Genomic DNA, 26,354 nt, shown 5'->3' on the forward strand with positions numbered 1-26,354 from the left:
CTGCAGCACAGAGAAGGAAGATTATCCGAGAGAATGACAGGAATACAGGACGGGGGAACACAGCTCAGGAAAGTGACCAGGGGATTACAGGCTGATATCACCCAGTCCTTACCCTACTCTGGACCAATCAGTGAGCAATATGGGTGGAGGAATGTATTTAGTGTTAATGACCAACCTGTGCTGATCTCTGTAGGAGTGTCCTCCTCTATAAATGTCCCCGTTATTCCATCCTTCTCCATAGACTGCTGATCATCCATCACATACCTCTCTTCTTCTTCTGCTTTAACCACAACTTTTATATCTATAAGATTTTCACCCTAAACCAGGAAAATAATATCTGTAAAGTTTAAACTCATTATAAAAAAACACACATCTTTACAAATCTATGTTCTAGATGTTCTTTCCTACCAACCTGATGATGGTGGGGGATGGTGTGATCTTCCTGTGTGGAATCCCAGGAATACAGAGGACGGTGACATCTTTCTGGTGGGTTCCCATTACTGGATCCATCTGTAGGAAACACACACACTGACTGAATACATTGTTTCTATGTGTTTATCAGATGATGGGGGATCTAGGTGGACCCTCCGTACTGCTCTCTCCTTTACAATAAAGTCTCCTCTTACCCGGTGATGTGAGGGGCGGCTGATTGTCCATCATGACGTCCTTGTAGAGATCCTTGTGTCCTTCTAAATACTCCCACTCCTCCATGGAGAAATAGACAGTGACATCCTGACACCTTATAGGAACCTGACACACACAATGATACAGTCACCATCCAGACACATCCCTTGTCTGTTACTGGATAATGTCCCAGAATTCCCAGCACCGCTCACCTCTCCTGTCAGCAGCTCCATCATCTTCTTGGTGATTTCTAGAATCTTCTGCATGTTGTGTCTCTCAGGTTTTGGGGAGTCACATGGAGGCACTGTGATGGGCATATGATCATCTGACTTCACAATAGGAAATTTCTGTATTGAGAAACCAATAGGAATATCATGTTAGAATCCCAGAATCCTCCTCACCTCTCCGGTCAGGTCTGTGTTTGATTACTAAAGAAAAGAATGATGTCATGTGACCTCTCTGTTGTGGAAATTTTTATTAATCTATGTTGTCAGATGTCCCCCCAGTGTCAGTTTTGCTGCAATACACTCATGCGAGCGTATTCGCACATACAGACGCCAGTGGAAGACCACTGGCTGTGGAAACCTTCCCGTGGACATGGCAGATCTGTTTGCTCGTTTAGGGATGTTCGTTTATGCCTCACCAAGAGACTGGCCACCTTCATGGTGATTGCATTAATGCTCCTAGCAAACAGATTTGTGTACATGGGAACAATAGAATAACCATACAAAAAATTATGGCCCACTGAGTAATGGTAGAGTATGGCTTGCTTGCAAATGTGCACCTGATCGTGTTCAGAGCCCTGTAGGTAGTGTTCAAATTGTGAGACACTTTGCGTCTCAAAAGGAAGCTGGCCGCATGGCTCTGCACATGACTGTTTGCACACGTCACTACTGGAAGTCTATTTGAATATATAAACTGTATGCAAAATGTGTGGAAAAATACCGCCTATACCTCACATTGCTCTGCGCCTAGGACTACTCCTGAAATCAAATGTAGTGGGATAAAGCAGCAACTTAAATGAAAAACATACATACATAGGCAATAAAGTATAAATCAATGGTGCCAAGTCTCTGATTCCTTATTGCAGCAGCACTGTGTGCCAGATGTCAAGACACATGTAAGTGAGACCAAATGATTGAAGAAGATACATAGGAAAGTTCAAAAGGGTTATAGTCTGTGGATATGAAGAGCTTCTTATCACCAGGAAAATGCACCGCGTGAGGGGGTGTCCCCCAGTGAGATTGCACTCACCACAATTCCAGAAAAAACCAAGCCTTTATGCTGTTATCTTTAGTAACTTTCCATCTTCTCTATCCAACCACCAGATGTCGCTAGCATTCTCGATTAATGATATATCACATAAGGGGACAAAAAAACATGCCCATATAGCGTAATATTGCTAATAGAAAGTTTATTGACATAAAGCATTCACTCCCCCCTTAAGAGCTGCGTACCAGATCAAATCAATAGTAAAGCAGTAAAGCATTTGTAAAGTGCACTGTGCCTTGATCTACGTCTCCCGGGAGGTGTTGCCAGAGCGCTCGCTGTATGCAGCTGGTTTCACTCGCTTCCTGGTTCCTTCCGGTGCGTTTCGTCACTTCCGGACATCATCTGAGGGCGTAATCCACCTATCATTCAGCCGGTATATATACTAATGGCAGGTGCAACAGCCAATGGGAGAGGACCATTGGGAAAAAAACCTCCCCCATGACGCTGGAGACTTGCAGAGCTGTCAGCAATGGGAAACTTAGTACACACTGCCGATAGACTGTTTTTAAACCTGCCACTGCCGACTGTACAGAAAAATTGTGACATATATGCCCTATATATGACTATACCTTATTAATATTTATCGCTAAACCAATACAGCATGTAGTATTCTATATCTTCACTGTGCATAAGGTAAATCAAGACATATAAAATGATAGGATGCATCCCTCCATGTATCAACCTATCCCGTTTAGACTGCCTGTTTAGCATATACAATAACAGTCTTCAATATGATTGTAAATGTCGGGATAAAAAATTGAGTATTGGACAAAAATAAATAAATACTAATATCCAATATTAAAAACATGTCATAATGCTATCCAATATCGGACAAAAATTAATTAATCCTATACATGGAGGATGCAATACAATGGCATTAAATACACATTCATGGTATGAATAAAGATAAAAAGGTACACTGACTATTTAAATACAAATAAACAAATTGCCTAAAATCGATAAAAATTGATAAAAATCAATAACTTAAAAAAATGATCTGAAATGATTTGTCCAAAAAAATGGAGAGAAATATGTATATGTATGTATAGAACGTGCGGCTATACGTGATAAAACTCTTCTGCAATGATTTTGATTCTAAATATTGATGTAAAATAGATGTCTCACAGGGAATATTGGGTTAAAAACATAAATAAAATGAAATACATTTTATGTGTCACTGATAAAACAATTTATATCGAGCTCTATGTTGAGGCCTCTGGGAGAAAGTGCGTCCACGGAATATATCCATCGAGTTTCGTGTTTGGACAATTCCCGGATGCGATTCAAACCTCTCCAATGAGTTTGGAGATGTTCGACTCCCCAGAATTCCAACCCCTTAGGGTCCCTATTGTGCTTTAACTTAAAATGTAAAGATACATTGTGGTCTTTGTATCCGATTTTAATGTTATTAAAATGCTCCGCAATTCTGATCCGTAACAGTCTCTTTGTCCGGCCTATATAAATCAGGCCACAGGGGCACCTTAGGGCGTAGACAACATAAGAACTTTTACATGTAATAAACTGTTTAATGTCGAAAGACCGGTTGTTCACTGGAGAGATGAAGTTATCGATACCCCTTAAAGGTCTAGCGACCTCTCTGCATGCTTTGCATTTTCTGCATGCAAAGAAACCGTTGCGATCCCAAAAAGTCTGGGGGCGTTGGGGGGGATCTAGCACTTTCTTGACTACTTTATCACCAAAATTGGTGGTTTTTCTGTAGATGAATTGAGGTGCAGCTGGCAGCACACTTGTCAATTTTTTATCCATCAAAAGAATATGCCAGTGTTTTTTAAAAATTTCCTCGACTTCCTTATATTGGGAATGGAATTGGGATATGAAACCCCATTCATTGTTGCGGTTATTTCCTTTCTCGGAGGGGATTTCCTGGGGTGTTTCCTGTAGGCAAGCTGCTCTTGGGAGAGCTGCCACTTCTTCCACCACTTTTTTTTAACATATCAGGTTTATATCCTTTAGCCTCAAATCTTTCCGTGAGGATCTTTGATTGGAGAAAAAATTTGGTTTCTTCTGAACAATTTCTTCTCACCCTCATGATCTGCCCTTTTGGAATATTTTTAAGCCATAAAGGGTGATGTCCGCTGGTGATGGGCAGATAACTGTTCCTATCTGTCTTTTTGAAGAACACTTTAGTCTCCAATTTATCCTCCCGTCGATAGATGGTTACATCCAAAAAGTTGATCGTGTCACTGTGCCAGTTTGAAGTTAGTCTAATGTTATTATTATTACAATTTAAAACCTGTAAAAACTGTTCTAATGACTCAAGTGGTCCGGCCCAAATAAAAAACAAATCATCAATAAAACGTTTGTAAAAAATTAATTCTGAACGTTGGTCTTTAAAAATAGTCTTATCCTCCCACTCCGCCATAAAGAGATTTGCGATGCTCGGCGCAAACTTTGCACCCATCGCCACCCCTCTCTGTTGTGTGTAAAAGGTGTCCCCATACCAAAAATAATTATGACTGAGGCAAAAATCAAGGGCATTCCTCAAAAAAACTTTTTGGTTATGGGGCAGGTCATCCCTTTGACAAAGGGCCCAATTGAGTGCCAACAAGGCATCGTCATGTTGTATGATAGAGTACAAAGACGAGACATCCGCTGTGACAAGAAGGATCTGTGATCTACACGCTAGGTCTACGTTCTGCAGAAAATTCAAAAAGTTTTTCGTATCTTTCAGATACGACCTAGTACTCATAACACTTTTTTGTAAAAAACAATCTAGGTATTGTCCCATTCTTGCAGAAATGGACTCTATACTATTTACTATGGGTCTTGCTGGAGGATTGGAAGGATCTTTATGTATCTTTGGCATAGTATATAAAGTAGGAATGCGACTACTCGAAGGTACCAAAAAACGCTTCTCTTTGTCGCTTAAGACTCCACTTCTTGATCCCATCTCTACCAAAATTTTCAATTGGTCCCTGTAGGCCTGGGTTGGATCTTTAATAATAATCAAAAGGAACACAATCCACCTGGTTTGTTCGATATCCCTGTATATAATAAATTTCAACCATTGCAGGAATACCAGACCAATCAGGAATATTATAATAATCAACCGCAGCCACGTCCTTTTTTAGGGAGAGGGAGGGGGTTTCAACAAAGGGAACGGGGACTACCCCCACGGAGAGGGAGACCTCCACCCTACTCCAAGACCCCGAGTCAGTACAGGGGTCCACAACCCCCATTTCAGTACAGAGGTCCACAACCTCCATCTCAGTACAGAGGTCCACTACCCTCATCTCAGTACAGAGGACCAAAACCCCGGAATTACCAAAAAACACCCCAGTGGAAGGAGCAGCATCCACAACAAGAGAAGGACGAAAAAGGCAATACCGAGGATGTAGGGCAGGATCTAGAATCCAAAAAAAGAAGAAGAGGGTCCGAGTAGGAGGCATTTTTTATTTGTCTGAAGTCAAACTAACGCACAAGGAAATGAATATTTTAAATTTGGGTCTTAAATGTGGTCTAAGAAAACCCATTAACAAATTTGATGTTTTTATCGATATTCATAAATATATCAGAAAATTGAACATCAAAAAATATTTTCTGGGGTGCGCTCCTCCTTCTACCACCACTGTTACTAGAAAGCCTAATACAGTGATTAACAGTGGCCTGAAAAATAAGTCTCTGTTCAACCCTCTAAACAATCCTAATCATCAAGTTGAGGTGTTCAAGGGATTGATTATACGAGATTTGGAACAACTCAAACCAAATAAAGAAGTGAACATGAGACATATCAGTGAAGGCATCTCTATGTTAGAGAAAAGAAAAGAAATCATTATAAGGCCGGCAGATAAGGGAGGAGGGGTGGTGATACTCCCGAAGGAAATGTATCACAGCCAGATTACAGAGATGTTATCTGATCAAGGGACATACAAACCCCTGGAGAAAGATCCAATCCAGGCCTACAGGGACCAATTGAAAATTTTGGTAGAGATGGGATCAAGAAGTGGAGTCTTAAGCGACAAAGAGAAGCGTTTTTTGGTACCTTCGAGTAGTCGCATTCCTACTTTATATACTATGCCAAAGATACATAAAGATCCTTCCAATCCTCCAGCAAGACCCATAGTAAATAGTATAGAGTCCATTTCTGCAAGAATGGGACAATACCTAGATTGTTTTTTACAAAAAAGTGTTATGAGTACTAGGTCGTATCTGAAAGATACGAAAAACTTTTTGAATTTTCTGCAGAACGTAGACCTAGCGTGTAGATCACAGATCCTTCTTGTCACAGCGGATGTCTCGTCTTTGTACTCTATCATACAACATGACGATGCCTTGTTGGCACTCAATTGGGCCCTTTGTCAAAGGGATGACCTGCCCCATAACCAAAAAGTTTTTTTGAGGAATGCCCTTGATTTTTGCCTCAGTCATAATTATTTTTGGTATGGGGACACCTTTTACACACAACAGAGAGGGGTGGCGATGGGTGCAAAGTTTGCGCCGAGCATCGCAAATCTCTTTATGGCGGAGTGGGAGGATAAGACTATTTTTAAAGACCAACGTTCAGAATTAATTTTTTACAAACGTTTTATTGATGATTTGTTTTTTATTTGGGCCGGACCACTTGAGTCATTAGAACAGTTTTTACAGGTTTTAAATTGTAATAATAATAACATTAGACTAACTTCAAACTGGCACAGTGACACGATCAACTTTTTGGATGTAACCATCTATCGACGGGAGGATAAATTGGAGACTAAAGTGTTCTTCAAAAAGACAGATAGGAACAGTTATCTGCCCATCACCAGCGGACATCACCCTTTATGGCTTAAAAATATTCCAAAAGGGCAGATCATGAGGGTGAGAAGAAATTGTTCAGAAGAAACCAAATTTTTTCTCCAATCAAAGATCCTCACGGAAAGATTTGAGGCTAAAGGATATAAACCTGATATGTTAAAAAAAGTGGTGGATGAAGTGGCAGCTCTCCCAAGAGCAGCTTGCCTACAGGAAACACCCCAGGAAATCCCCTCCGAGAAAGGTAATAACCGCAACAATGAATGGGGTTTCATATCCCAATTCCATTCCCAATATAAGGAAGTCGAGGAAATTTTTAAAAAACACTGGCATATTCTTTTGATGGATAAAAAATTGACAAGTGTGCTGCCAGCTGCACCTCAATTCATCTACAGAAAAACCACCAATTTTGGTGATAAAGTAGTCAAGAAAGTGCTAGATCCCCCCCAACGCCCCCAGACTTTTTGGGATCGCAACGGTTTCTTTGCATGCAGAAAATGCAAAGCATGCAGAGAGGTCGCTAGACCTTTAAGGGGTATCGATAACTTCATCTCTCCAGTGAACAACCGGTCTTTCGACATTAAACAGTTTATTACATGTAAAAGTTCTTATGTTGTCTACGCCTTAAGGTGCCCCTGTGGCCTGATTTATATAGGCCGGACAAAGAGACTGTTACGGATCAGAATTGCGGAGCATTTTAATAACATTAAAATCGGATACAAAGACCACAATGTATCTTTACATTTTAAGTTAAAGCACAATAGGGACCCCAAGGGGTTGGAATTCTGGGGAGTCGAACATCTCCAAACTCATTGGAGAGGTTTGAATCGCATCCGGGAATTGTCCAAACACGAAACTCGATGGATATATTCCGTGGACGCACTTTCTCCCAGAGGCCTCAACATAGAGCTCGATATAAATTGTTTTATCAGTGACACATAAAATGTATTTCATTTTATTTATGTTTTTAACCCAATATTCCCTGTGAGACATCTATTTTACATCAATATTTAGAATCAAAATCATTGCAGAAGAGTTTTATCACGTATAGGCGCACGTTCTATACATACATATACATATTTCTCTCCATTTTTTTGGACAAATCATTTCAGATCATTTTTTTAAGTTATTGATTTTTATCAATTTTTATCGATTTTAGGCAATTTATTTATTTGTATTTAAATAGTCAGTGTACCTTTTTATCTTTATTCATACCATGAATGTGTATTTAATGCCATTGTATTGCATCCTCCATGTATAGGATTAATTAATTTTTGTCCGATATTGGATAGCATTATGACATGTTTTTAATATTGGATATTAGTATTTATTTATTTTTGTCCAATACTCAATTTTTTATCCCGACATTTACAATCATATTGAAGACTGTTGTTGTATATGCTAAACAGGCAGTCTAAACGGGATAGGTTGATACATGGAGGGATGCATCCTATCATTTTATATGTCTTGATTTACCTTATGCACATTGAAGATATAGAATACTATATGCTGTATTGGTTTAGCGATAAATATTAATAAGGTATAGTCATATATAGGGCATATATGTCACAATTTTTCTGTACAGTCGGCAGTGGCAGGTTTAAAAACAGTCTGTCGGCAGTGCGTACTAAGTTTCCCATTGCTGACAGCTCTGCAAGTCTCCAGCGTCATGGGGGAGGTGTTTTTCCCAATGGTCCTCTCCCATTGGCTGTTGCACCTGCCATTAGTATATATACTGGCTGAATGATAGGTGGATTACGCCCTCAGATGACATCCGGAAGTGACGAAACGCGCCAGTGTCGTAATCCACCGGAAGTGACATGTGCGTTCCACGCACCGGAAGGAACCAGGAAACGAGTGAAACCAGCTGCATACAGCGAGCGCTCTGGCAACACCTCCCGGGAGACGTAGATCAAGGCACAGTGCACTTTACAAATGCTTTACTATTGATTTTATCTGGTACGCAGCTCTTAAGGGGGGAGTGAATGCTTTATGTCAATAAACTTTCTATTAGCAATATTACGCTATATGGGCACGTTTTTTTGTCCCCTTATGTGATATATCATTAATCGAGAATGCTAGCGACATCTGGTGGTTGGATAGAGAAGATGGAAAGTTACTAAAGATAACAGCATAAAGGCTTGGTTTTTTCTGGAATTGTGGTGAGTGCAATCTCACTGGGGGACACCCCCTCACGCGGTGCATTTTCCTGGTGATAAGAAGCTCTTCATATCCACAGACTATAACCCTTTTGAACTTTCCTATGTATCTTCTTCAATCATTTGGTCTCACTTACATGTGTCTTGACATCTGGCACACAGTGCTGCTGCAATAAGGAATCAGAGACTTGGCACCATTGATTTATACTTTATTGCCTATGTATATTTGAATATATACATCAGTCTGATTGGTTATTTTGAAGGAATACAAGTGTCTGATTGGCTGATTCTGAAGCCACCACCTTCCTTTTGTTATTCATGTTTTACACTATAAATAAAGAAAGCAGATGCTGCTAGGGAGGATTTTGCTAAACTCAATGTGATGCCAGCGTCTGTCTGTGTTACTTGGAGATATACAAGCGCTCTTTCCCGGCATTATACAAGAAAGCTATAAGTGTGCTTTTCAGCACAACGGAATTATTTGCTTATAAATATTCCATAACACTCCCAGAATCCTCCTCACCTCTCCGGTCAGGTCTGTGTTTTATTAAGAGATAAGAGTGATGTCATGTGATCTCCCAGAATCCTCCTCACCTCTCCGGTCAGGTCTGTGTTTTATTAATAGAGATAAGAGTGATGTCATGTGACCTCCCAGAATCCTCCTCACCTCTCCAGTCAGGTCTGTGTTTTATTAATAGAGATAAGAGTGATGTCATGTGACCTCCCAGAATCCTCCTCACCTCTCCGGTCAGCAGGTAGATGATCTCCAGGGTGAGGTTTAGTATCTTCTCAGTCATGTGACTTCGGTCCTCCTCCATCCTCATTGATGTGGTCATGTGATCTGTGTGGGTTTCTCTGTAGACAGATAGCAGAAAATTATCTGGACTGTTTTGGTTGTACAATATTAGGATGGGGTTTTAAGGGAATAATAGCCAGGCTGCTTCTAGTGGGAACAAGCAGATTGAGTTACTTAGGGGTCTATTTAAAGAAAAAATTTGTATAGCTATTTCCCCAGCGAATCTGCATGTACATTTGTTCTGTGTGAATAGGGCTAACATAGACGTTATTTATACTATGTTCTACTAAAATACCACACTGGGACCACTAGATGGAGCCAAGGAGCATAGGAAATATGCATTTTAAGACCAGTTCATGCAAATTCTTCTTCCTCATGCCCCAATGGCCGCAGGTTCTGTGATGTCATCAAGACCAATTCAGAGCCCGTAGCCCTTCATTGGACAGGACAACTCCGGGGGGACAGTCTATTTCCGGAGTATAGGGAAGTAGAACAGAGTGTTGACAGCAAGGAGAGCAGAGGATCAGGTAAGTTAAAGTGCTTTTTCTGATCCCCTACACATAAACGAGCATTTAACCTTTGGAGTGGGGCTTCCCCCGTTATGCAAGGGTTAAATGCTCATTAACCACTTGCCGACCAGCCGCCGCAGTTGTTCTGCGGCAGAATGGCACGGCTGGGCAAAACGACGTTATGTTACGTCGCTTCGCCCTGTGGCCACTAAGGGCGAGCGAGTGCCCAGGGGTCACGATCACCGCTGGGCTCCCACGATCGCTGCTGACACACGGAGAACCGGGATCTGTGTGCGTAAATACACAGTTTCCGGTTCTCTGAGGGGAGAAGAGACAGATCGGCTGTTCATACAGAGTATGAACAGTGATCTGTCATCTCCCCTACACAGTCCCCACCCCCTCCAGTTAGAACACACACTAGGGAACACAATTAACCCCTTGATCACCCCCTAGTGTTAACCCCTTCCCTGCCAGTGACATTTTTACAGTAATCAGTGCATTTTTATAGCACTGATCGCTGTATAAATGCCAATGGTCCCAAAAATGTGTCAAAAGTGTCCAATGTGTCCGCCATAATGTCGCAGTCCTGATAAAAATCGCAGATCAAGAAAAAAATTAATAAAAGAAAAGCCATAAAACTATCCCTTATTTTGTAGATGCTATAACTTTTGCGCAAACCAATCAATATACGCTTATTTTTACCAAAAATATGTAGAAGAATACATATCGGCCTGAACTGAGGAAAACAATTTTTTAAATATATTTTTGGGGGATATTTATTATAGCAAAAAGTAAAAAATATTGCGTTTTTTTCCAAATTGTCGCAGAGATGATCAAATACCACCAAAAGAAAGCTCTATTTGTGGGAAAAGAAGGACATCAATTTTGTTTGGGTGCAACGTCGCACGACGGCGCAATTGTCAGTTAAAGCGACGCAGTGCCAAATCGCAAAAAGTGCTCTGGTCAGGAAGGGGGTAAAATCTTCCGGGGCTGAAGCTGTAAGGTCTCAGTCATTTTTCCTTTTACCAGATCAAGGTTTCCACACTATATATGTGTGTATCATCATCTGCTGGAGATAAAAGACGTCACAGTGACTATGGAGGAAGAGGACGGACATGACGGGGGGGTTACTGGGTGAAAATAAGATCTTATGATTGGATCCTGTCTAAATTGGCCCTGCTATGTGTATGTATAAATGTGAGTTCGGGACCTTAGATTGTAAGCTCCTTGAGGGCAGAGACTGACGTGAATGTATAATATATATGTAAAGCACTTCATAAATTGACGGTGTTATATAAGTACCTATAATAAATAACAATACCTCCTCTGCTGCATCTTCCAGCAATGTCTCCTCTCTACTTCCTCCCGGCTCACCTCTCACCTGGAAATTCCTGTCTGTACCTCACATAACTTCCTGTCTGTAGCTAACATCACTTCCTGTCTTCCATAGAGACTTCCTTTCTTGGTATAAGTGAGATCACCATCTTGTGGAACTTAGAGGAACTGCAGTCCCAAGAAACATTTCGTAGTGTGAACACGGCCTTGTGGTGTGTGTGTATGTACTGTATATCCTTATAGATAGGGTCATCTCCACCCCCACCAAGGGGGATAGCGATATATTACTGACTAGTCCAGCCTTTCTCAGCCAGGGTTCCTCCAAAGGTTTCTAGAGATTCCTTGAGCAATAACAAGTTTTTGTCTCTCAGTAACAACTGGCATCAGTGATCTGTAAGGGGGAGGGGGGAGTCTTTTAACTGATGTCGATGTAAGAATGTCCTTCTCCCAGTGACCAATGATTTGAGGGGGTCCTTCTTCCATTGGTCACCAATATAAGGGACCCTTATACTGACCTCTAATATAAGGGGTCCTTCTCCCATTGGGCAATGTGATGATAATGAAGTCTGGGCAACCCCAAAACTGAAGCAGGAACACCGAGATTCCCTTTATTCTGCGAATATTCTTTGGATGTCCTGGGTTAGAGCAACACTGGTGCTGAAAACCACTGAAGGCAGCATGAGAGAGGTTTTAAAAGCCTTGGTTTAGAGCAGTGTTTCTCAATTCCAGTCCTCAAGGCGCACCAACAGGTCATGTTTTCAGGCTTCCCATTATTCTGCACAGGTGATTTGATCAGTTTCACTGCCTTAGTAATTACCACAGCCGTTTCATCTGAGGGAAATCCTAAATACATGACCTGTTGGTGCACCTTGAGGACTAGAATTGAGAAACACTGGTTTAGAGCATGGCAGCCCAGCAGCAAACCTCCGCGAATGCTAACCACCGCTATGAGGAAGCTGAGGCTCATTAGCAAGAGGCCATATAGGTGCAGCAAAAGGTTCAACAACAGGCCACTGTGGAAGCAAACCCCCACCATGCGTTAACCATGGCTCTCTTGATATAGGTTCAGCAGGCCCAGGCAGCACAGCTGGAGGTTCAAAAGAAGTCTGTACAGACCCAGTTGGATACGCTACAGATCATCTGAAGAAATGTATTGCGCCTAACAGCCCAGTGACAGTGAGAGTCAGCCACTACCTGCAAAAACTAACTCCTAGTAATGATGTGAAGCCATTTGTGGCCACTTTTGGGAGAACAACAAAGAGGGAAGGGTGGTCCCAAAACTTGTGGGCTAGCCATCTCACCTTTTTCTTACCGTGGACTCACACAAAAAATATTTTGTCCTAACATCTGTTGATGTCAAGAACTATGAATGACTACAGATCCTGACCCACCTTGGGGTGACTACAGCTGTAAGGGCTCAAAGGGTACACCTCTGGAAGTACAGCCCAGACTGCCCACCCAGATCCCACATGCATGACTTGGTTCACCTGGTGAAGAAATATCTGCAGCCTGGGGTATTGTCTGGTTCTCAGATGGTGGAGCGGGTCATATTGGGCTGGTACCTGTGGTCCCTGCCAAACAACCTACAGTGGTGGATGAGCCATGGAGACCCCAAGACAGTAGACCAACTTGTAGAAATGGTTGAGAAACACACCATGGTAGAGGACCTGCTAGGATCTGCCAAGTCCAATGCAATCCTACCAGCGTGGAAAATAAAGTTATCAGCAAACCTGGGCACCAGCACTCAGGAGAGCCAAGGAGTGATTTGACTGAGGGGTGGCACGGGCCCCATAACTATGACCCTGCATGTAGTATGCACATGGGGACACTAGAGAGTACCCATTGGTGACAAAAGCAATAACCACTGCATGTGGTACAGTTATCCAGGAGGTTGGGGTGGTACCCAGCTTGATTCATGATATCATAGTGTGGAACTATCAGACTATGTAAGCTTAGAACTTCCTGAACAATGTGACTTTTTGGATCCCCCTTGAAGGGCAGGACACTATGACTTTAGAGAATACTGATGACGTTGCACCTGTGGTAGATGGTCTACAGCCCAAGGAGGCCTCTTGAGGGGGAATCTCCTCCTACGCAGGTCATGGTTGGAAAGGATGTAGAAGAAGAAATCTTTCCCAATACAAGCTATTTCCTAGAAGGGTAATTGAGAGGGTACCTCTAATGCAGTGCATCCTGGCAGTGTCAAGGTGTGCATTGGGCGCCGCCCAAATAAGGGACCCCATGTTAAAAAATGCCAGAGAGTAACTCAAAGTGATTCATGGGGTATCATAACTGCTTGAGGCTAAAAGAAGGTTTCCCCACATTGTGGATTATTCAGTGATTTGCTATATATCGAGTCACCAAAGTCTGGGATGAACTGGTCAACCAGTTCCTGATCCCCCAGCCTTTCAGGTGCATAATAATTGATTTGGCACACATTAACACTTTGGGAGGTCACTTGAGAGCTGAGAAAACAGAGACATAGATAATAGACCAGGTATACTGGCTGCTGGTTGGTGTTGAAGTGAAAAGGTATTGTGGTTCATGTCCCACCTGCCAACTAACACTGTTCCAGTGTAACATTTTAAGAACCCCTTGGTGCCTCTGCCTGTTATAGAAGTACCATTTGACAGTATTGCAATGGATCTGGTGGGCCCATTGTTGAAATTGGCTTGGGTAAACCAATATATCCTGGAGGTACTCAATTATGCAAGGAGGTATCCAGAAGCAGTCCCACTAAGGAAAGCCCGCCTCCAAAGCGAGACCTGTTTAACATGTTCCCCAGGACTGGGTTCTCTAAAGACATCTTGATCGTCCAAGGCACACCATTCATGTCAAAGGTGATGGCAGACCTATGCAAGGTTTTCCAGATTAAACAAGTGTGTGTCTATCACCTGCAGACAGATGGGCTGGTCGAAAAGTGCAATCAGAATCTAATTTCTATGCTCAAGAGGTTGATGCAAAAAGATGGAAACGATTGGGGCTGCTTACTCCCAGCCCTCATGTTTTCCATCAGAGAGGTACCTCAAGCATCCACCAGATTTTTCCTGTTTGAATTGGTGTACAGGCTGAGACCTCATTGGTTGCTTAACCAAGAAACCTGGGAAAGTAAATCTACTCCACATAAAACAGTGGTATAACATATCACACAAATGAAAGAGAGAGTTGCTAAGGTGATGCCTCTGGTAAAGGAGCATTTATAGAAGTGTAGCACCGTCTAGTGTGTGCTACTAGAGTGAGAGTAGGCAAACTATACTCTGACTCATGCTTAGCCTGCGAGTCTGTAATTGAGTCCAGGTTATTAGAGGTTAGGCTGGGTGACTCATACAGACAGCCCTTTGGTACCTCTCCCGGGATCTGGAAAGTTGGAGAACATTCTAGATACTGTTCTGCATATTTGAGGGTCCTTAGCCAATCCCCAGGAGTAGGCCTGGCAGAGAAGTAAGGAGCCCTTAAATAATCTTTTTTTTTTTTTTTTTAGTCATCTTGTACCTTTTCTGTTGTTTTCAAGCTGGGCCTCCATCCTACTTCACCGAGGCGAGTACGTCATTTCTACATTTGCATATGCCCTTCCTCCTTCCCCCAATGCCCTCTGGTACACACTTGTGCACAACAGAAAATTTTGTTTAGTTTTGGTCGTTGTTATTCGTAAAATACATAATTTTGTTCTGTTATGTTACGTTAATTTGTTTTCGGATAATTTGTTATTATTCGTAGAGTGTCGATATTCGTTATACTGAATCTCGAATCATGTCAAATTCATTAGTTATATCTGCTATAATTTCTTTCGTATTAGTTGAAATTCGATATTTATGCACGTATATATATTCATGATAATGATTCGTAGTTTGGAAAGTCGTTTGTTTATTGAATCTATTAACACACACAATGACAATATCTCTTCTCCTCTGCTCAAATACAATACAACACCCTTCTCACTCAGTTCTTAGGAATGCACTTTGCCAGTAATCCAACCTCTAGCACAAGATTAATCAGCCGATTGGACTGTAAGATTTACTTTGAGTTGACCTTTTGTTTCATTAGATCTTTAATGAATTACCAAATCATGTCGAATTCATTCGTTATATTCGCTATAATTTCTTTCGTATTAGTTTCAATTCGTTATTTCTTTATTTGGACATTCGGATGCATCCGAATGTCTGAAAGATGCAAAATTCGTCCGAATTTCGATTCGTTACGAAACAGGTTGCACATGTCTAGGACACACACAGGTCGACTTCAGAAAGCCTGAAGGCTTCACTGCCGGTTTCCCCTACTTGCAATGCCAGAGCCTGGACCCGAAGCCGATGGATGAATCGGCTTGTGGTGCCGACATCACAGGATCCATGGACAGGTAAGTGTCCTTATATTAAAAGTAAGAAGGTACAGTATTTGTAGCTGCTGACTTTAAAAAAAACAATTTACAGGCTGGAACTCAGCTTCAAGTCTTCATCCAACCTTGCCATGGGAAGTCTCCAGTGTGTGTCAGTCGGGTAGACTGGGAAGAAGAAGCATCCAGGTGGGCTGGTGAAGCGGCAGTCAGGTGAGCTAGCATTTCTGCAGGAAGTAGAGCTGAGACCCATGTCTACAGGGAAGCAGAAGGTGATGCTGGATGCAGCTCAACCCACATGTGCTATTTTCTACAGGGACTGAGAGTTCCTAGCCTGTAATGGACTGTTGCTGAGCTAATGAGAGACTGTTAGTTCCCCAAGGAGTGACCCAGTAGAGCTGTGCACAGGAACAAAGTTTGTGCAGGAGGAGGAGGTGGAAGCTGTAAACAGGAAGGAAGTTGTCCATGGTTCTGTTCTGTTTTGACATTGTTCAAGTTGGGCATCCCATAATCCCTAACGCCATACAAGTTATTATCCCCTAATAAAAACAACAAAAAGAAGCTCAAGGGCTGAGTTCTGTGTCTGGATGCAATAAGGAAATGCTGTGTGCCTGGCTGCGCAGCAATGGTGAACCCTGACATCTGCAACTCCTATGGGGGTAGTGCTACAGAAGGTACAAGAAGCCTAGAGAAGGGTATTGTGAGGAATTAGCTCAGTAGCGGGTTGTACGCGACCTCCTGGATGAGTCGCCACACGATAAAAAAAAAACACAGCAAGACATCAGGATCTTGGTGAAACTTGTGGTTTATTTACAATGTCTGTGTTTACAAAAAGTGTAGGTATCAAAATGGCAAAAATAAAACAATACAGAAAATAAACCCTTGCCACCTTGGGCGTCTAACTACAAACACAGCCTACCACTGCCCGGGCACCTGGTGTCACACAGAATGAATCCTTATTCACACAGACTTAAGCCCCGTACACATGGGCCGAATGTGCGGGGACATTTGCTGGTTATAAAAAGGCTTTGACTGGAGCTGACGTTTTGTTTTTTTGTCCAACCCTCTGGTCATTACTCCAAACTCATAAGCCTCTTACACACGATCAGATTGTTGGCCAACAAAACCGTGGACTTTTGTCCGAAGGGCGCTGGCCCAAACTTGTCTTGCATACAAACGACAAGGAATTGTCAGCCAACAAATACGAACGTAGTGACGTACTATGTTGTTTTTCAGCTCTTTAACGCCAACCTTTGGGCTCCTTCTGCTAATTTCGTGTTAGTAGAAGTTTCATGAGTGTTGATTCACGCTTTCCATTTCGCACTTTTCATTTCCTGCTTTTCAGTTTGTTTCTGAACGGCCATTCGTCAACCAGCCACGTTGTGGAATCAGAGGAGACAATGTGTTATTTATTATTGGCCTTGGAGTTATTGCTTTGGCCCAAGTCCAGGAACAGGAGGAGGAGGAGTTCTTGGACCAAAAAGTGGTTGCTTTATTAATCGTGACCAATTCTGTCATATGCCTTTGCTGCGGGAGCTCCAGGAGAATAATCCAGATGATTTTCAGAATTATCTCCGGATGACGGACCCCTGCTTTCACCAACTCTTGGCATTGTTGACCCCCTATATTAAGAAGCAGGACACATGCATGAGGCTTTTATTTTATTTTTTGGTTGAATAATAATAATTTGATTTGGTATATTTTCTATATTTTTGGATGCATAGAATGCACTTTTTGGTTAAGTTCTATTGGCAGATAGCATGTCTAATTTTATTTGTTTTCTTTTTTTTAATGCACAATAAAAAAATTGTGTAGAATAATACTTGGCTATGTGTTTTACTTCAAATGACAGTTTGGGAGTCGGCAGTTACATTTAAAAAAATACAATGTAAAATTGACAAGGGACACCAACATAGCTGTATCTTTGATCTTAAAAACTACGGGATAATGATGTTGTGGTAACTTTCTCAAATAAAAAAAAAACATAATAATATTATTCTTGATATCACTAGAAAAAGAAAGCCTTTGAAAATTTGTTTGCAATAACTCCATCAGTATCACCAGCAAAGTAGCTTCATTATTATCCCATTAAGGAAGAAGAGAATTGTGCGCTACATTTCGAGATTTCATAATTTTCCGCGTCACGAATGTTAATTCTCCATTACGAACGCTAGTTTACAAGACCGACCGCTTCTGGCTCGTCCTTGCTTCCGAGCATGCGTGTTTGTACTTTGGACTTTTGTCCGACGGACTTGTGCACACACGTTTGGAAAATCCGACAACAGACATTTGTCCGCGGAAAATTTTAAAACCTGCTATCCAACATTTGTCCGCGGAAAATCCGACAATAATTGTCCGATGGAGCGTACACACGGTCGGATTTTCTGCCAATAGCCTGTCATCACACAATTCCTGTCGGAAAATCCGATCATGTGTACGAGGCTATAGTCTTAGACCTTTCCATTGCCACCCACTCCTCCTCAATAAACTCCACTCCCTTGGCCTCCATGACTCTGCTCTTTCCTGGTTCTCCTCTTACCTATTTCAACACACCTTCAGTGTCACCTACAACTCTATCTCCTCTGCCCCTCTTCCGTTTTCTGTTGGGGTAACCCAAGGCTCCATCCATGAGCCCCTCCTATTCTCTCTCTACACCTCTTCCCTGAGCCAGTTGATAACCTCTCATGGCTTCCAATACCAGCTCTACACTGACGACACCCAGATCTATCTCTCCACTCCCCAGCTCACCCACCTCAATCTCCTCATGCATTAACAAATTTCCTGAGTGACATGTCAGTATGGATGTCACACTACTTCTACCTCAAACTCAATCATTCTAAAACAGAGCTTGTAATATTTCCTTCTCCCCCAATCCCCCCCTCAAGACTTTACCATTGAGACCAGCAGAACACCATAATTATTGGTCTCTCCGCACATGTCAGCGTGCCAGGTGCAATCCTAGACTCTGACCTCTCCTTTGGGTCCCACGTCCAGTCGCTGGCTACATCTTGCAGCCTGACTAACGACACCTCAAAACAAGGTATTCATTCCTTGGATGGTTAGATCCATCAAGTGGCCATAAGGAGGTATTTTTCCCATAATACCTCAATCAGAAAAATAGCGAAATACCATATTATTGCCATTGGAAGGAGCTGAGAATTATAGGAAATCACCATGTTAATTAAAATACAGCCAGGATTTGTCATGGTTGGACAAATGCTTGTCACGCTTATTCAATTTTTTTTTTTTTTAAATAGACATCTTATGCCGCGTACACACGATCGGACTTTCCGACGGGAAATGTTGGATGTGAGCTTGTTGGCTGAAAGTCCGACTGCGTGTATGCTCCATCGAACATTTTTTGTCGGATTTTCCACCAACAAATGTTGGCTAGCAGGTTCTCAAATTTTCCGCCAACAAAACTTTGTTGTCGGACTTTCCGATCATGTGTACACAAGTCCGAAGCACAAAACTCCACGCATGCTCGGAATCAAGTACGAGCTGGAAGCGCTCGGTCTTGTAAAACTTGTAAAACTTACAAGACCGAGCGGTCTTATAAAATCGTTCATAATGGAGATATCACATGACTATTAAACTTCCTTTTTATCGGCTCGTCGTACGTCTTGTACGTCACCACGTTCGTAATTGTTGGCCAACATTTGTGTGACTGTGTGTATGCAAAACAAGTTGGAGCCAACAACCTTCGAACAAAAATCCACGGTTTTGTTTTCGGAAAGTCCAATCGTGTGTACGGGGCATAAGTGTTTACGAAATCTTACACCACAAAATGTACTCAGGCAAGGAAAGGTAATGACTCCATTTTTTTTTCTACTGCTATCAATGACCAACACGGTACAACACTTCATCCATGTCTTTGGTGATCTCTGATCTCCTTATGAACTGTTTCTTACATGATGAAGATCAGCCATGGAGTATATCTGAGGTGTATATCAGGGTGTGCTTCTTCCCCACATGAGAGCTGTGATGTCCAGCAACATTCATATAGAAGACATTTCCTGCAGTCAAGGTACTAATACACCCTGAGGGTTGTGTGGGATCCCTGATGTACAGGAAGGCAGGACTTCAGTGAGTAACAGTTCCCTCACTAAGAAAAGGAAATTGGGTTCCCGGGTGCAATCGCTGATGTCTGTAAAGACTAGATGTCCGTGAAAAACATTTCCCGCACTCAGAACAGGAATACGGCTTTTCCCCCGTGTGAGACCTCTGATGTATGGAAAGATAGGACTTCCCTGAAAAACATTTTCCGCACTCAGAACAGGAATACGGCTTCTCATGCGTGTGCAATCTCTGATGTGTAGAAAGATTGCACTTCTGTGAAAAACATTTATTGCACTCAGAACAGGAAAATGGCTTCTCCCCCGTGTGGGACCTCTGATGTACGGCAAGTTTGGATTTTTGTACGAAGCATTTCCCGCACTCAGAACAGAAATATGGTTTTTCCCCCGTGTGTGATCTCTGATGTCTGCAAAGATGGGATTTCTTTGAAAAACATTTCATGCACTCAAGACAGGAATGCAGATTCTCCCCCATGTGAGATCTCTGATGTATGGAAAGAAGGGACTTCTTTGAAAAATATTTCCCGCACTCAGGGCAGGTATGTGCCTTCTCATCTGTGTGAGATCTTTTATGCATATGAAGATTGGATTTAAAATGAAAACTCTTCCCGCACTCAGTACAGGAAAACCTCCTCTCTGTTGGAAGGACGGCACCGTCCCTCACAGTCTGAGGTTCCTCAGGATAAGAGGAATACGATGGTCCATCTACACTGTGTGGTGCCGGATGGACATTTGAGGTAGTCGGGTTTTCTCCTGGACTATACTGTGTGATGTCCTCATCTTCTACTTTACAGTCTGGAGACAAAGTGAGACAATCCTCTGAGGTTTTCCTCATCTCCCGTCCATCTACTAAAATAGAAATAAAAAGATTATTACTAGACATGAGCAGATTGGTTCCCCTAAACCAGGACTCCACCCACATCAGGCAGCTTTGTCTCTGAGGATCTTACAATTCCACCCTTAAGGTAACCAGTAAATGGGTCCTCTGATCTCCTACCAGTTCATTTCTTTATTCATGGACCTTAGTCAGAGAGTGAGGAAACAAACGAGAACTGTCTTTTATATGAGTGACAGTGATGAGGGGATTATAGGATGAGTGTTCCCACCCCCTCTATCACTCATTGCCATCTTCCCAACACAAGAAGTACTGCACTTCCTTATTTAGTCCATGATTTAGTCATGAATAACAGTGGGACTGAGCCCCACCAGAGGTCAGAGAGTGAGGATGGGGGGAGAACAACCAAGATGAAGACTGGACTGATCCTGAAGACCATAACCATTGGGTTGACTCCTCCCTCATTATCACTTTCTGTTTAAGGTTCCAATGTGTAAGGATGTTATTATTATCACCATGTAAAAGTCTGTGCTCCAATCAAATCATCAGATATAAAATGTCTAACTGGGAGAAAGTGGAGCTAACAAAAGAGAATTTATATTATGTTTATATATAGCAGTGGGTAGAGAGCAGAAGTCAGGACTATGTAATGTACAACATATTGCATAAGATACAAAAGTTCAGACTATATAGTATCATGAGTATACAAAGTACAACATAGAGTATATAGTGCAGGGGTCAGGACTATATAATGTGCAATACAAATTTTATAGTGTAATTTTTCATTTTTCTTTACACAAAGTTGTCACTTTAATTAGATATTGCTCACATATGCCATGTGTATACCTGGAATTACACCCCAAAACACATTCTACTACTACCTCCTAGAATGGGGATACCACATGTGTGAGACTTTTTTCTAGCCTAGCCATGTACATGCCCCCAAAATCCAATAACCACCTTCAGGCTTTCAAGAGGTGTTAATTACACATTGGATTTCCTGACTACCTGTGACATTTTCGGAGGCCCTAAAATGCCAGGACAGTATAAACACCCCACAAATGACCCCTTTTTGGAAAGTAGACACCCCTAGGTAATTGCTGAGAGGCATGTTGAGCTCAAGGAAGATTATATTTTTTGCCACAAGTTTTTTTTACACAAAGTTGTGACTCTACTAAGATATTTCTCACACATACCATGGATACAATATATATGTAACACCCCAAAAACACATTCTCCTACTTCTCCTGAGTATGGGAATCCCACATGTATAAAACTTTTTGGGAGCCTAGCCATGTACAGAGGCCCAAAATCCAATGAGAACATTCAGGCTTTCAAAGAGCGTAACTTGTGCATTTGATTTCCTGACTACCTATCACACAGAGCTTATACAATTTGACCCCATATCTGGCACGCTTGTTGGGGAGATATTGCTTGATTGCAAGTCTGCCAGAAAAATGTACAAGGGACTTGTCTATGCAGATGTTTTGTTGGGGCGTATACACATCTGCAAATTTATGGGACAGGTAATTTACGAGGGGCCGAAATTTGTGGAGTTAATAATAGTCAGCGTCACCCCGAGGACGACAGAAGGTATTGTCATTGAAATGCATAAAACACATTATCGTCTCATATCGTTACAAGAGAATATGAAAACACTGCGCTCTAATAGCAAACATAAAATATATGTGAGCCAGCAGCTGCATACATTGTGACAAACAATAACTGGTAACTGGGAAAAAATGCAGCGCTAAGAAATATTGGGAAGTTAGGGTGTAGTGAAACAATTAAGTAAGAGATGCTGTACTGAACAGTAAAGCATATGTGCAAAAACCATAAGTGAAGTGAAATGAACAAACACAGTATAAAGTGTCCACATATGGTAAATGGATGATTCCAAACTCAAATTAATAAGAGGAACTGGTATGGACCAAAAAATGATGTGAGACTGGAAATTAAAGTCAATGGTGCACGGTGTGGATCTGTGACTGTGAGTCAACAAAGGGGTACAGAACTTCCGTAGCTGTAAACCAACATCTCGATATGGGGCATCAGAATGAAAACATCAGAAAGTAAGATAAGATGGGTACTCTTACCAGATGACGTAGACTCCACTGTCGTATGACATGGAGTCAATGGTGCATGGAGCCAAACCTAGGCTGGAAAACGATATCCGGAACGGTGGAACCTCTGTCTCACTTCTCGACTGCTCTGGTGGGGTGAAGAAACATCAGGAAGGGCCGCCAACTGGATATCAGCCAATAGACCTCAAGGATGTGTTCCAAGGAGAAGCCGGGGACAGATTTGATCCAGACCCCGTGATGGAAGTAGGGCTACTGGAAGGCAGTTTCTTGCATCGGGATAATATGCAAATAAAAAATAAAAAGCTTCTGCATAGCGCAGGTAAACCAGGGATTTTTATTTCTAAAAATACCATACAAAAAATGGATAAAAGTGATCATAATTGAAATAAAATCTAAGCTGCTTAGATTTTATTTCAATTGTGATCACTTTTATCCATTTTTTGTATGGTATTTTTAGAAATAAAAATCCCTGGTTTACATGCACTATGCAGAAGCTTTTTATTTTTTATTTGCATATTATCCCGATGCAAGAAACTGCCTTCCAGTAGCCCTACTTCCATCACGGGGTCTGGATCAAATCTGTCCCCGGCTTCTCCTTGGAACACATCCTTGAGGTCTATTGGCTGATATCCAGTTGGCGGCCCTTCCTGATGTTTCTTCACCCCACCAGAGCAGTCGAGAAGTGAGACAGAGGTTCCACCGTTCCGGATATCGTTTTCCAGCCTAGGTTTGGCTCCATGCACCATTGACTCCATGTCATACGACAGTGGAGTCCACGTCATCTGGTAAGAGTACCCATCTTATCTTACTTCCTGATGTTTTCATTCTGATGCCCCATATCGAGATGTTGGTTTACAGCTACGGAAGTTCTGTACCCCGTTGTTGACTCACAGTCACAGATCCACACCGTGCACCATTGACTTTAATTTCCAGTCTCACATCATTTTTTGGTCCATACCAGTTCCTCTTATTAATTTGAGTCTCATATCGTTTCCTGGCCAAGGCAGCAGAGAACACGTGTATATGAAGAATCGGGTCTGTGGACCAATATGACAACAATTCATTCTTATTTGTAATGCCCATGTTAAGGGTAAGGCCCCAAAAAAGTTTTACATGATCGATTTCCACTCGAATGGCCTGGCAAGGTATGAATTTGGGTTTGTGGTGTTGCATTGTTGGGCAAAAACCATTACCCTAGTCCACAATCAAATTGTAGAGTTCTTTGGTGAAAAACAGCTCACTAAACGTCAAGGGGTGTTTTTAGGTTGGCTGTTGCCACCTAAACCCCAGGTTGGGCTGTAGATGGGGGGGGGGGGGATAACCATGCTGCTGAATCTGGGGGGCAGCCAATTAGGATTTGCAAGCACCTCTGGATGGCTACTATGGGCTCTACGGGACTGCGCTTGAATTCTTGGCCATTGCGGTTGCATTACACTACTAGTGCTAGTCACCTCACCCGCTTGTACTGCCCTGCTGGTGCTCACCACTTTACCATGAGATACTGCAGAGCTGGTATCTAAAAGACCAGGATGTACTACGCCGCTGGTGCTTGCCAGATCACCAAAAAAGTAGTGAAGCGCTAGTACTTGCATCCTGCTGGATCTGAGCATAATCATGTGTTTCTAGCACTTCAGCAACATGGGGATGGGTACGTCTGGTTTTAGCAGGGACTTCTTCACCATCATCCGAGCTTCCTGTTAGGGTGCTGCTGCCCTCTACAGGTTCATATTCTGAGCCAGATTCTGACAGTGAGGCCTCCCCATCGCTCTCTGTCATGATTCTGGGCCTCCCCATCGCTCTCTTCTGTCATGATTCTGGCCCTCCCCATCGCTCTCATCTGTCATGATTCTGGGCCTCCCCATCGCTCTCATCTGTCATGATTCTGGGCCTCCCCATCGCTCTCATCTGTCATGATTCTGGGCCTCCCCATCGCTCTCTGTCATGATTCTAGGCCTCCCCATCGCTCTCCTCTGTCATGTTTCTGGGCCTCCCCATCGCTTTCTATCATGATTCTGGGCCTCCCCATTGCTCTCCTCTGTCATGATTCTGGGCCTCCCCATCGCTCTCCTCTGTCATGATTCTAGGCCTCCCCATCGCTCTCATCTGTCATGATTCTGGGCCTCCCCATCGCTCTCATCTGTCATGATTCTGGGCCTCCCCATCGCTCTCCTCTGTCATGATTCTAGGCCTCCCCATCGCTCTCCTCTGTCATGATTCTAGGCCTCCCCATCGCTCTCATCTGTCATGATTCTGGGCCTCCCCATCGCTCTCATCTGTCATGATTCTGGGCCTCCCCATCGCTCTCATCTGTCATGATTCTGGGCCTCCCCATCGCTCTCCTCTGTCATGATTCTTGGCCTCCCCATCGCTCTCATCTGTCATGATTCTGGGCCTCCCCATCGCTCTCCTATGTCATGATTCTGGTCCTCCCCATCGCTCTCATCTGTCATGATTCTGGGCCTCCCCATCGCTCTCATCTGTCATGATTCTGGGCCTCCCCATCGCTCTCATCTGTCATGATTCTGGGCCTCCCCATCGCTCTCATCTGTCATGATTCTGGGCCTCCCCATCGCTCTCCTCTGTCATGATTCTAGGCCTCCCCATCGCTCTCCTCTGTCATGATTCTAGGCCTCCCCATCGCTCTCATCTGTCATGATTCTGGGCCTCCCCATCGCTCTCATCTGTCATGATTCTGGGCCTCCCCATCGCTCTCATCTGTCATGATTCTGGGCCTCCCCATCGCTCTCCTCTGTCATGATTCTTGGCCTCCCCATCGCTCTCATCTGTCATGATTCTGGGCCTCCCCATCGCTCTCATCTGTCATGATTCTGGGCCTCCCCATCGCTCTCATCTGTCATGATTCTGGGCCTCCCCATCGCTCTCATCTGTCATGATTCTGGGCCTCCCCATCGCTCTCCTCTGTCATGATTCTTGGCCTCCCCATCGCTCTCATCTGTCATGATTCTGGTCCTCCCCATCGCTCTCATCTGTCATGATTCTGGGCCTCCCCATCGCTCTCCTATGTCATGATTCTGGTCCTCCCCATCGCTCTCATCTGTCATGATTCTGGTCCTCCCTATCGCTCTCCTCTGTCATGATTCTGAGCCTCCCCATCGCTCTCCTCTGTCATGATTCTGGGCCTCCCCATCGCTCTCTGTCATGATTCTAGGCCTCCCCATCGCTTTCTATCATGATTCTGGGCCTCCCCATTGCTCTCCTCTGTCATGATTCTGGGCCTCCCCATCGCTCTCCTCTGTCATGATTCTGGGCCTCCCCATCGCTCTCCTCTGTCATGATTCTAGGCCTCCCCATCGCTCTCATCTGTCATGATTCTGGGCCTCCCCATCGCTCTCATCTGTCATGATTCTAGGCCTCCCCATCGCTCTCCTCTGTCATGATTCTAGGCCTCCCCATCGCTCTCCTCTGTCATGATTCTAGGCCTCCCCATCGCTCTCATGTCATGATTCTGGGCCTCCCCATCGCTCTCATCTGTCATGATTCTGGGCCTCCCCATCGCTCTCATCTGTCATGATTCTAGGCCTCCCCATCGCTCTCATCTGTCATGATTCTTGGCCTCCCCAT

The 26,354-nt window shown here is 43.1% G+C and overlaps 1 protein-coding gene and 1 pseudogene across 1 annotated transcript in view; one reads left to right on the forward strand and one right to left on the reverse strand.

The window, feature by feature from the left end:
* The window catches only part of LOC141121596 (uncharacterized), a 482,112-nt pseudogene that overhangs the window by 62,136 nt on the left and 393,622 nt on the right, over positions 1-26,354 (forward strand).
* The window catches only part of LOC141121622 (uncharacterized), a 73,484-nt gene that overhangs the window by 9,052 nt on the left and 38,078 nt on the right, over positions 1-26,354 (reverse strand). Inside the window, exons 9-15 of the mRNA XM_073611272.1 lie at positions 19,884-20,702; positions 11,434-11,488; positions 9,548-9,662; positions 837-971; positions 627-750; positions 413-510; positions 176-317 (exon numbers count right to left, since the gene is read on the reverse strand). Of these exons, the coding sequence (XP_073467373.1) occupies positions 176-317; positions 413-510; positions 627-750; positions 837-971; positions 9,548-9,662; positions 11,434-11,488; positions 19,884-20,702 (1,488 nt within the window). The remainder of the gene's footprint in view (positions 1-175; positions 318-412; positions 511-626; positions 751-836; positions 972-9,547; positions 9,663-11,433; positions 11,489-19,883; positions 20,703-26,354) is intronic.

The sequence above is a fragment of the Aquarana catesbeiana genome, unplaced genomic scaffold (assembly GCF_042186555.1).
Source record: "Aquarana catesbeiana isolate 2022-GZ unplaced genomic scaffold, ASM4218655v1 unanchor226, whole genome shotgun sequence".
Taxonomy (NCBI): Eukaryota; Metazoa; Chordata; class Amphibia; order Anura; family Ranidae; genus Aquarana; species Aquarana catesbeiana.